The following is a 12,590-nucleotide window of genomic DNA, read 5'->3' as shown; positions in this document are numbered from 1 at the left end:
CAATAATTTAGTCAATGAAAAAGGTAGGCTGGTTTCAGCCAGCCTAGCTTGGACTTGTTCAGTAGAAATATGATTCAAGGCATATACATATACATAATTAAAAATTTTATAGTAGTCATATTTTTAAAAAGAAAATTGTGAAATTTCATATTATATTTAATCTGGTATATCCCAAATATTATCATTTCAACACATAATCAACATGTAACTATGGAACCTTTTTGAAGTATTCCTGTCAGCCTAAGTCTTTAAAGCCTGGTGTGTATTTTACACACACAGCACATCTTAATTCAGACAAGCCACATTTCAAGTGTTCAATGGCTACATGTGGCTAACTCTATTGGAGAGTACAGGTTTAAACTCACAGAAAAAGAAAATGAATAGAGAGGAGAGAGAATTTGTGTGAATGATTATCAAGAAGAACAGATGGTGAGTATCAGAAGAGAGAAATGGCAATGAAGAGATAGAGAGTAAAGTGCCCATGTTTGGGATGTAGAAGTAACAGTGGGTGTGGTGGTTGGTGTAGGGGAAGCTCAAATGATTAAGCAAACCCCCAGATTTAAAAAATGGCATATACTTAGTTTATTTTAAAAAGAAAACCAGCATTTAATATTGAAAATCAGGGGCTGGGGTTGTGGCTCAGTGGCAGAGTGCTTGCCTCACATGTGGGGCACTGGATTCAATCCTTAGCACCACATAAAAATGGATAAATAAACAAAACAAAGGTATTGTGTCCATCTAAAACTAAAAAAAAAAAAAATTTAAAAAATATTGAAAATCAGTATTTGAAAACAATGTAGCTAGTGCAGAAGCAACTATAACACTGCAAAATAATTTTTTGTGTGTGTGTGTTTGAAAAGAGCTTCTATGCCTTAAACTATCCTCAGGGCCTTGAAAGTCTAGATAGAAATTTGTCTATTTTTTTGTTGTTGCTATTTTAACCCTACTTAACTCTACTAGTTTATATTATAGTTAATAATCCTATTGGGTTTAAGCAAATAGGGATAGCTTGAATTTTTTTTTTCAACTCCTATAACTTAGGATTATTACAAAATATTTTTTTGAAGTTAGAAGAGACATCACAGAGCTTTCTATTTTTTTTTTTTTTTTTTTTTTTTAGTTTTTTAGTTCTAGATGGACATAGTACCTTTATTTTATTTGTCTTTATTTTTTATGTGGTGCCAGGGATCGAACCCAGTGCCTCACACATGCTAGGCAAGGGCTCTACCTCTGAGCCATAACCCTGGCCCCAGTCATCATACAGCTTTTAATAGATGGAATGGAGCAAAGATTTTATTGGACTAAATAGCATTATCTTTAGTAAGAAATAATTTCAGAATCACAAACCATCTCCTTATTTGAGGATAACACAGCTAATTATATTCCTAGAAATTTGTAGCTCTCTTTTCAGAGGCTCAAAGTCTTCAGCCTTTAGCAATTCAAACTGTTGCACCTGACTGCATTTTAAAATAGTGTCCACTAGATGGCAAGCGAGGTCACATTAGTGAGATGAAAAGAGTAGGTCAATTCTCTTATAGTCTTCATTAAACTCTTTAATAACAATTTGTAAAATTAAAAACATAATAAATAAATACAGCTAATGTCAAAGAATACAGTGGGATGTAAAAATTCTAACTAAAATAAGGCCTAAAAATCTTGAGAATATTCTTAACTTTCTCAATTGCTGTATGATTTGCTTTATAGTCTGCTAGAAGGAAATAAAGATGATATGACTATCCAAGGAGGAGCCAGAGATCATTGATCATGTCTGTTTGTTTTCTAATAAGCACAAGAGCCAGCTTGCATTTGCGTGTGTGTTCATGCATGTGTATAATTTTGTAGTTCCTCTATGCATTTTATTTCATGTCCTTTTACCTCATTTATGTGTTTAAAATAAACATAATTTTAAAAGTCTCAGAATGGCTATGAGTGCATCTAAACTATGGAATAGGAAAAGAAGGGAACAGTTTTGTTCTGAAGTGAAATTGGTAACAGAAGTAACAAATCAGGTTGTAACAAGGGAAACAAAAAAGGAGCCCGAAACACACGCAGGCACGCACACACACAGTCCCCTATCACTTTACAGTGGGGAGCATATTCTGAGGAATATGTTATTAAGTGATTTCATGGTTGTAATAATATCATAGTGTACTTGAACTAAGATGACTATGACATTGCTAGGTGATATAATCTACTGGAACCACCATCGTATATGCGTTATTTAGTTAACCAAAATGTTACACAGAGCATGATATGTACACACATGCATGTGCGCGCGCGCGCGCACACACACACACACACACACACACAGATGGTCCCTGACTTATGTGATCTTATCACTTTACAGTGGTGCAAAAGTGATACCCTTTCAGTAGAAAGCATACATTATATGTTGATCTTTACCAAGCTTGCTGTAAGTAGTACGATGCTGGTTGGGCAGTGGCAGAGGGCCGAAGCTCCCAGTGAGCCAGGTAGGTGATCATGAGGGGAGCAGCTGATACTCTACCATATATATGTTGATAAACTATGAGACTCAGTATGTTAGGTATGTTAAATGCATTTTTGACTTTTGATATTTTCAGCTTATGATGGGTTTATCAGTACATAATCCCCTTATAAGTTGAGGGACATCTGTATACACATCTTAAAGGTATTGGAGAAACATGGTTGTTAGTACTACAGGGTCTATCCTGGTACCCTGTTCTTCAAATGAGTAGTTATCTGTGAACTTGTATAGAACTAACTGGTATAGATCTCTCCCTTTCTAGGAGAAATATATTCTGAGTTCCAAATAATTTATATAAAAACAAACTTGCTCTTTCAAAAATAGGAAACCATTGAACATTGGTTTACATATTAAATCTAAATGTAATCTTTATAACCTGGGATACAATCTGAACAATTGTGATGGCAATGGAACAAAGATGTTGAAATTTAGCCTTCTAAAGGCACATTATTTAAAGGAATTTCATTCTGGAGTCATAACCATTGGGAAAGTATGAAGTACTTACAGGTGTTTTTTTAATTTTTTTTTTTTTTTTAGTTTTCAATGTACCTTTATTTTATTTATTTTTATACAGTGCTGAGAATTGAACCCAGTGCCTCACACATGCTAGGCAAGTGCTCTATCACTGAGCCACAACCCCAGCCCAGTGGTTATTTTTAATACATTATTTCATGAGAATAATTCAAGCATATAATAATCTTGTTGCAATAGATAAGCCAGAGAGGTTTGAGGGACATTATTATTGCTTCCCAAGGATATTGCAGAAGTGTCTTGAGAGGTCCCCAAAACCCTTGTGCAAAGAGGAGAGCAACTGCAGACACAGAGGACACTGTGAAACAGGACACTGACCTGGTTTCCCTAGCTCCAGGTTGCAAACCAACCACCTGTTCAAAGCTGCATGCAATTCAGCAATTGTTTGTTTAGTTTAAAATACTTAATATGATTTAGCTATATACCAGATATGTTAAAATTAGACTTTGTTACATTATTACTATTATATTTTCTCACAATTAAATGTATTGCCTTTTAAGAAATCTCAATTTTTTTATTGTCACAGAAGAATAATGCAAACCTGAAATCATTAAAGCTGGACAAGCCTGACTCTGAGGTAAAGCCTTTTCTTTTGTAATAATCTTACATCTATTCTTCCTTTTGCATCAACAATGACAAAGTTATGATTAAAATATATGTTTGTAGGAGCAAGCCAAGATAGCAAAGCTTGGACTTAAGTTGGGTTTGCTCACCTCTGATGCTGACTGCGAAATTGAGAAGTGGGAGGATCAGGAGAATGAGATTGTTCAATATGGACGGAACATGTCCAGGATGGCCTATTCTCTATATTTATTTACTAGGTAATGTGGTTACATTTTGATCTTTTAAAATTAGTCTGATACTTGTTATAAAGAAAAAGTGCCATGTTAAATCATTACGAGGTTAAAGTCTCTAGCAAAGGCATGGTAAAAAGACTGGAAGTAGTTAAACCATGTGCACTGGTACACATCTCTAATCCTAGCGACTCAGGAGATTGAGGTAGGAGGATCACAAGTTCAAGGCCAACCTGGACAACTTTGTCCCCAAACAAAGTAGAAATGGCAGGGATGAAGCTCAGTGGATAGTATGTGTGAAGACCTGAGTTTTATCCCTTGTACACATACGCGCACACACACACACACACACAAGACTGAAAATACTTACTATGACAATTTACTTCAGCAGGTACAAGAAGAAGACACATCTATTTAATTGAGAGTTAGGTGTAAAAGTGATCCTTTTCTAGTTTTGTATCCTATTCTTTCCAGAATTTTGAAATAATTTACATTCTGCTTTTTGTCAACCTATATATCATATCGCCCAGCCAACACCAGTACATTTAGAGAATGTGCCTTTTCTATCTCTACACAAGTAATGATTGGACAAAGATTAATGAATAGATCTATGAAGACCTATCTCTATTGATTGCCAAATCTCCATGAGTCACCTTTCATTATGGAGAGGAGACTTTCCATAACTTTAGTACTCCCTTTTCTGTATTCTCTGTCTTATCCATGTTATAAGGCCCTTGATCAAATGCCTTATTCATGTTAATTTTGATCATATTCCAGTCTTTTGCTATATTAAATTATACACATTCTGATTAGCTAAAACCAGTTATCTGCTCAATAATCTGTTCTAGATTTTTTCCTCAAGGAATGACTTCAAACTTTTATTCACTTTCTGAAATTTGTCTTTTTCAGAAATTCGGAAAATCAGGTTTCGATACTTGAGTATCTCCTAGGTACCTCCTTTCCTACTCATTTTGGCTTTGAAAAGATTAATAAAGTGGAATTGAAGAGTGTAGTTTATAACCGCAGGCAAGTAGGGCTTTAAAAATGACCCCTAGAATGAAGCAGTCTTGCCTCCTGGGGCAGGATGTTCTCTAAAACACATGGAAGTGCAGGTGGCTCCCAAAGGCATTTCACTCCCAGGGATAAAGGAGAGAGAGAAGGGCTGTAATTCCAACTGGGTTTTTCAGGGTCTCCACAAAGACTGAAAAGATGAGTGTCTGACCATCTTATGGGGTGGAATAAATGACATGGCAGACAGAGGTGAGGGATGTTATGTTTGTGGAGTTCCTTCATGTGGAAGGAAGACCAGGAGTGGGCACAAAGCATTCCACAGGGAAGAAGCTTCACTTGCCTCTTGATGATGTCTTCTGTGAAATGATAGGAGTCTTCTGTGAAATTTTTCTGCTAACTAACAATCTCTTGTTAATACCTTACCGTATTTTCCATCATTGGATACCATTCCTCTTTGGTGGTTTCTTTCTTAGTTTTTAATTGAGTTTAGTGAGTTTCTTCTCAATTGAGTCTTCCCAGCAATAATTTTGATCTTCTTGCTTAGTTCTTACTTTTTTAAAAAATTTGAAGGCTTAAGTCTACAAAAGAACATAAAATGGGACTGATTGCTGTGACACACACTTGTAATCCCAGCTACCTAGGGGGCAGAGGCAGGAGGATCATGAGTTTGAGGCCAGCCTGAACAAAATAAAAAGGGCTGGGGATGTAGCTCATTGGTAGAGCACCCCTGTATTCAATCTCTAGTCTCCTTTCCCCCGCTCCACATATAAAGGAACATAAAAAGTGAACTCCTGTGTTCACATAACAAACAATTTCTATAGACTGCTGAAATTGAAGTCTCAACCTTTGGCTGAATCTTGCTACTTATCTCTAACTAGCACGAAGATCATCCTTTTTTAAAAAAGTTTTTGACTAATAAAAGATGGAGAAATACATTATTAATTTAGTGAATGTAGTATGTTATATAAAATCTTCCCAAAATGTTTGTCTGATTTTTTTAAAAGATATATCTGCTCTTTGTTATTTCAGAATATGTCAGGAAAATGTGATAAGAATTTTTTTTGTTATTAAGTCAGAATAGTGGATTTGGATTTAGACAGAGTCCATCCCAACAAGACTGGGAAGTGAAGGGGCTGTCCCATCAGTGGTCGGAATTCCTAAAACTGTGGAATGGAGCTGGTCATGATGGTGCTCATCTCAGCAAAATAGAAAGCTAAGGCAGAAGGATCACAAATTCAAGGCCAGGCTCAGCAAATTAGGAGGCCCTAAGCAACTTAGTGAAACCCTGTCTCAAAATAAAAAATAAAAAGGTTGGGAATGTGGCTCAGTGATTAACCACCCCTAGGTTCAATCCCCAGTTCCAAAATAAAACAAAAACTCCGTGGAATGGGAATTGTTGCTAGAATATGGTTATTTGACAGAAATGAAGTTTAAGACAAGAAGATGGATTTTCTGTAATGGAGAAACACCTTGTATCATTTAGACAAATCTTGGTAATACAATTACCTCCTTGTGATAACATCCCAGGTTGGTTTTGTTTTGTACCCACACTGTTTACCTGTTTCCTCAATAGTTGTCTCCATTTTCCCTTAAGACCTGTGGTTTGCCAACTTCATCTATGTCCTTGTTTCTGACTGTGAATCTTCACAGTATTTAGCTTTGCAATTTTCTTAGGCAGTTTCAAACCTCTCCTCAGGCTGTTGTTGAACTTTCTTATAATAATGTATAGGGTTTCTTAATAAGTTATATGCAATAATTTATATTTCTTAATTTATATGTTTTAAATTTTCTAATGCCTATTAGTTTGAAAACATTTCAAATGTACCAGTGCCTTTTGCTTTATGATTTCTTTAGATACTCTCAACAATTTATTAGGGATCAGGAATGATTTGGTCACAAAGCTATTAAATGGAAGTACTGGTTGCTACTAGAGTACAGATTTTCTGTTATTATGTCTAGTATATTGCTGCTCTTATGTTCTTTCTGTTATTTTATTTGTTGCAATCTACTTTTCATCTTTTAGAGTTGTTAATTTTTTTGGTAGTTTTAAATTTGATATTTCCCAATCTCTTTGTAAGACTGGTAGCACAAGAATTATCATGATTATCTTATGCATTCAAAGTTGAAACTTAAATAATATGCCTTTTTAAAGATGAATAACTGAGTTCCTACCAGAATTGAAATTAGAATCTTCTGACTTTGATCTGATTCTGTTTTCATTATGTAACAAAGGACTTTTAGTTAAGATATTATAAATCTCATATATTTAATTCATGAAACAACACAAAAAAGATTAAAAAGGACAAATAGAACTCAAATATAACTTGCTAATTTTAAATGTCTTTACATTATAAAATCAACATATATAATGTTTGCATGGACAAAAAAAAGTGCACAAAGAAGTTATAAAGATTAAAGTTGCTTTAAGAAAAATGTTCCAATATTATGAGTCTGTTCTTGGGATCTATCAATACACAGAATGTTCTGAAATTATATTTTGCAGCCAATTTTCAGCCAACAATTTTTTTAACCTTACTAATAATTCATTTTATTTTAGAGGAGAAGGGCCACTGAAAACTTCCCAGGACTTAATTCATCATCTAGAGGTATGTTTTATTTTTTACTTTATATTGTTTTAATGTTGGGCTAATTTAATGTTGGGCTTTAGAGAGCAGTAGACAAGTAGAAAGAAAGAGGGCTTGCATAATGTTTTGTCAAGCTTTCTTGGTTATCTCATTGGAAACAAAAAATATTATAGGGATAAAGCAGAACAGGCTTGATTGGTAGTCAACAGATGCAATGTTGCAAACTTGAAACAGATGCAAGTCCCAAGTAGATGAAAATATCCTGAAAGCAGATGCAAATCCCTTATATCTTCCAGAGTTCTAGAAAAGTTCTTTGGCCTCTTCATAATTGCATTGGATGAATGATATTGATTTAATGAGGTAACACATAAAAAATTTTCAGAAGTAATAGACTGAAGACCACTAGAAGGTACTCAGTACTTGTTAGTTTCCTTCTTTTCTTCCATGTACATGATGATTTAGGGAATCTAGGGAGAGAGGTATTTTGGTACCACCCTTTTGCCCTGTGTCTAATAGAATTCCATGTAAACCTGTCTCCATTTATCTTTCCTCTGGTTAGAAGGTTTAGGTTGGCAAGTGTGTTGTAACATTTCTTTCCTATTTTCTTTTCTTTACTTTTTTGAGGTGGGGTATTGCTGTGTTGCCCAGGCTGCTCTGGAACTCCTGGCCTCAAGCAATCCTCCCATCACAGCCTCCCAAGTAGCTGGGACTCCAGACACACGCCACCGCCACTCCACTCTTCCTTTCCTATTTTACCCTCCCTATGTTAGCCTGTTTTCCAAGAGAATTCCTACATAGAAATCTGGAATTTCTATCACTGTTTCACTCTCATATAGTTTCCTTCTGCTTGCACCACTTCAGGAAAAGGATTTCAGCTAAAAGGGGTGATTGACAACAAAGAAGAATCATAGCAGATATTTTTTTTCTGGATTTTTCTATAAATTAGATTTAAAAATGAACTTTCCCCCTTAAGACAACTGCAATAAATTCTGGATTCATTCTGTTCACTTTGGCCTGTGTTCATTCTATTGTATACTGCACATTACTCACCTTCTGTGTGAGCATATGCCTTAAACCTGTGTCTAATTGTCTCTAAACTAAGATGAACATAAAATGGCATGTTTCACACAACAAATATTTATTAAGCTACATGTCAGATGGTGGGTAAGAACTCTGGGGAGAAGAGTGAACCAAAAAAATCCCCTGCCCCCATAAGGCTTATATTTTAGTGTCAGGAAATAGACATTAGAAAGTTTAGTATATAATGCATATATATAAGTACTTGTAGATAAAATCATGTAGGACAAGAATATCAAGGTGATAGGATAGAAAAGACTTCTCTAAGGAGGTAGGTAACATCTGAATAGTGACATTAATGAAGCAAGAGAGTGACTTGGATGGATAAGTGGGGGTAGAGTATTTCAGATGGGCAGAACCAGTGCAAAGGCCCTGAGGTGTAAGGGTACGGCTACATATGTCTGAAGAAGAATAAGGGAACAATGTTGGATGGAGTGGAGTGAGTCAGAGGAAAGTGGTGAAGCATGATGGTAAATCCACTGAGGGTTTTCAGAAGCAGTAGCATCATCTGACTTAAATTCTAAAGGTTTTGGCTTGGCCAACATGGTAAATGATAGTGTCATTTATTGAGCAAGGGAACACTGAAGGAGAACATCAGATTTAGAAGGTGGAAATCAAGTATTTTGTTTTGCTCATGTTAACTACAACTGCCAAGTAGAATATACAGGGTAGTTCAGGAATGGAGAGAGCACCTTGGGAGTTATCAGCTTTAAAGTGGTTTTAAAACCATGTTATTCTATAAGATAGCAAGGATCTTGACCTAAGGAGTTTACAGACTGAAAAGGAAAGAGAAGATATGCAGAAGAGAGAGTGGTAATGTGGAATGGTGAGGAGCACCCAGGGAAGTGAGACATCCAGTTAGATTCTGGAAGTAGCTCGTGGTTTCACTTTCAAAGGGCAGGGAAGGAAGCAAGGACTCTGATCCTTGAGACCACTTCACCAACAGCAGCAAGGTGTCAAGGCTGTTGAATAAAGGGTGAAAGTTAACTTTGGAATTAGTCTTCTCCTCATTATTTTTTAATCGAGTTTACTACAAAGATCTGTTATTTTTATTTATAAATAACTTTCATATTTGCTCCATTCTCTCCTTTATTTCTGCTGCCACCTAAAACAGAGTCTTCATCCCTTTATGTCCACGGTACCTCTCACACCATTTTAACATGATGTCCTGAATATTCCTGTCTTACTTGTCCAATCCTATTTTTCACTGTTCTTCTTCCTGCTCACTAAATTGTAAATAAAATGCATGGTGAAGAGGTAGTCAGAAAACAATAAAAAAACCAACAACTGAGTCGATCCTCTCAAGTGGCTGGGTGATGGAATGTGCATAGGTGACACATTTAATCTTGGTTAGATGTAAGTAAGAAAGTTCTAGCCTTTTTGACCTCATGCACCAAGATTCATCATCTTTTTATAGTTGGGGATTTTATGAGTTGAGTTCAGGGTCCCTCCCAAAACCAGACATAATTTGAGTATCACAGATCTGTGTAACCCTTCAGAGTAATTGAAAGTTTCCAGCTACAGAGGAGCCTCTCCAGTGATTAAGTTTGTATCAGGTCCAGGAAAACTTCTGAATTCAGCTAAACCTGTTTCCGGGGTACACAAAAAATGTAGGAGTTCTGAGACTTGCTTTTAATGTCTAGGTCGTATTTTTCAAACTATATGAAAATATTAATGTGTATATTTCTTACCAACCCATAAGACATCTATCTAAAATAGTGATTGTCTTCATTCTACCAGGTTTTTGCTGCAGAGGGTTTAAAGCTTACTTCAAGTGTACAAGCTTTTTCAAAACAGGTAATACCTGCCTTCTCCCTGTCTAGTACTGGTGGTGGTATCATGTATACCCACTTTGGGAATATATTAAGATATAAAGGTATTTAAAGTATTAAAAGATGCAGTTTTGATGGGGTTGTTGTAACTTCCTAAATTATATTTCAGCTGAAAGATGATGACAAGCTTATGCTTCTTCTGGAAATAAACAAGTTAATTCCTCTATGCCACCAGCTCCAGACAGTAACTAAAGCATCTTTGCAGAATAAAATGTTTCTAAAGGTAAAAGAGAGGGGGATTACTCAAGGAGACACTTGAGAAACTTGTACACCTGTTTTTCATCAAGTTACTCCAGGTCCTTTTTCTTAAAATAAAGTAGGATATAGAAGGCTAATTTCCATTTTTCGTTCCTTGACTGAAAAAAATCATTTATTATCTATTTATTATCTGCTGTTATAACTGACCCCAAGGAACAGGCTAACCAATTAAATTAGCTTTTTGAACATAGATTAATTCCATAACACAGAGCAGCTACCCTGAGTATAAGGCACAAACGCCTAAGTCTGGGTTCCCATAAATTATCTGAGGGAATGTAGGCTTATGTCCACAGAGCAGAGCAGGAGGAATTATAAAGTGGGGGATTCCCTGCCACTACTTAGAGCTCTTTAAAAAATTCCTAAAGAGCTGGAGGTAGATGAATTGCTTTTCCACCCATTCTTCCTGGGGTTCATGAAACAGGCATGAGATCTGGGCAACAAACCCTGTCCTATGTTCTGCACTTCGAGTCTGATCATACATTTATACCTTTCTCAATATGTTAGATTTCCACAGTGGAAAAATGTTATCACTTTAAAACCAAATAAATGATAAAGTTTTAGAAGTACCAGTTTTGGAATCTAATTTGCATGCTTTCTGTCACTGTAGGTCGATAAGTGTATTACAAAGACAAGATCCATGATGGCGCTCTTGATCCACCTTCTCTCACTTTGCTACAAATTGCTGAAGAAGGTGAGGCAGTTTTCTATATTAAACTCACTTTATTAGCTTAAAGGAAAATGCAAAAGAAAATAATAGTTACTACTTAATTTTTTTTTGTTTCAGAGTAAAGCAGAAACTAATTGTCATTAACTTTTCCAGCTTCAGATGGAAAATAACAGATGGGTCTCAGTTACAAATAAAGATGCTGTGGACATAAAAACTTGAGAAGCTCTGGGGCCCGATCTCTGGAACATCATGTGGCAAAGCTGACATTTTTAAGAAACAAACGACTCTTTATATTTTCAGAAATTCAACAGTTTTATAATGAAAACAGCACTGAAATCTTGCTTTATTTTCTGATCTTCAGATTGTGATGCTTTCTGACAACTAATAAATGCCACGGTAGTTGCTAGAATTCTAACTGCAGTACGATTTTAAAATGTGACATTGCATTAATAATGTTCTTTAAACATTAAACCAAATATCTCCGACTGTCTTAATGACAGTTGAATCCAAAGAAGCTATTTTGAATAAGGGCTCAACTTGGCATATTGTACCTTAACTATTATATTTAAGCTTATTCTCTAGAATCCCAATTTCAGGAGAAAATATACAGTAACCTGGGTGAACACAGGGCTTTCCTTTAACCTTTGGTCTCTTCCTTCATTCCTTATCCATGTATGACAGGGGCCCCTTGGATGCCCTAGCAGACCACCCATGCTAGTGGCAGTGGTTTTCTAACAAGCATTTCACAGTGTAAGGGTTATTATGCCATGTGTCCCTTCTCTAAGGCAGGTAATGGAAGTCACTCACAAAACCCTGGAGCAACTCCTGGAGGAGATGGATTTTAAAATTTTTTGCAGCCCTCAAAACCAGGGCTTTGTGCATGCTAGGTAAGCTCTCATCACTGAGCTACACTCCCAGCCAAAGGTAGCTCTTTTGGTTCTAGTTCTAGCATAGTTGGCCAATGTACCCTACTAGGTGGAATCCTAAATCTTTCTTACTGGCTTATAAAACAATTTCTAACTACCCTTCTTATTATTAGTTGGCAGAATGGCAGGTTAAAAGGACACTGGAACCAATGAACTGTTTAAATTCTGAATAATAATATATTTTATATATGTGGCATGGTAATGTTCATCATAAAACAAATAAACATCTTTTTGAGTATTTTTAATTTTAGTGTTTGAAGCTTTTTCTGTTTTTGTGGGATGGGTCTTTGACTGAAGGATCTGGTTTATGGGTTTTCTCCCTGTGATACTATACAGTTAACGCTGTTTTGGAATGGTGTCAGCTTATGCCCCAACACTTTGAAATTCATTTTGAAATCAGTCA

At 35.9% G+C, this 12,590-nt stretch overlaps 1 protein-coding gene across 1 annotated transcript in view; it reads left to right on the top strand.

Annotated features, from left to right (window-relative positions):
* The window catches only part of Ctnnal1 (catenin alpha like 1), a 61,400-nt gene extending 48,968 nt beyond the window's left edge, over positions 1-12,432 (top strand). Inside the window, exons 13-19 of the mRNA XM_071600823.1 lie at positions 3,564-3,614; positions 3,704-3,858; positions 7,400-7,448; positions 10,245-10,301; positions 10,446-10,559; positions 11,202-11,285; positions 11,415-12,432. Coding sequence (XP_071456924.1) covers positions 3,564-3,614; positions 3,704-3,858; positions 7,400-7,448; positions 10,245-10,301; positions 10,446-10,559; positions 11,202-11,285; positions 11,415-11,480 — 576 coding nt within the window. The 3' untranslated portion in view covers positions 11,481-12,432. The remainder of the gene's footprint in view (positions 1-3,563; positions 3,615-3,703; positions 3,859-7,399; positions 7,449-10,244; positions 10,302-10,445; positions 10,560-11,201; positions 11,286-11,414) is intronic.
* The last annotated feature ends 158 nt before the right edge of the window (positions 12,433-12,590 follow it).

Source organism: Marmota flaviventris, chromosome 13 (genome assembly GCF_047511675.1).
Source record: "Marmota flaviventris isolate mMarFla1 chromosome 13, mMarFla1.hap1, whole genome shotgun sequence".
NCBI classification, from domain to species: Eukaryota; Metazoa; Chordata; class Mammalia; order Rodentia; family Sciuridae; genus Marmota; species Marmota flaviventris.
The sequence above is the reverse complement of the archived record's forward strand: the minus strand, read 5'-3'. Positions and strand labels throughout refer to the sequence as shown.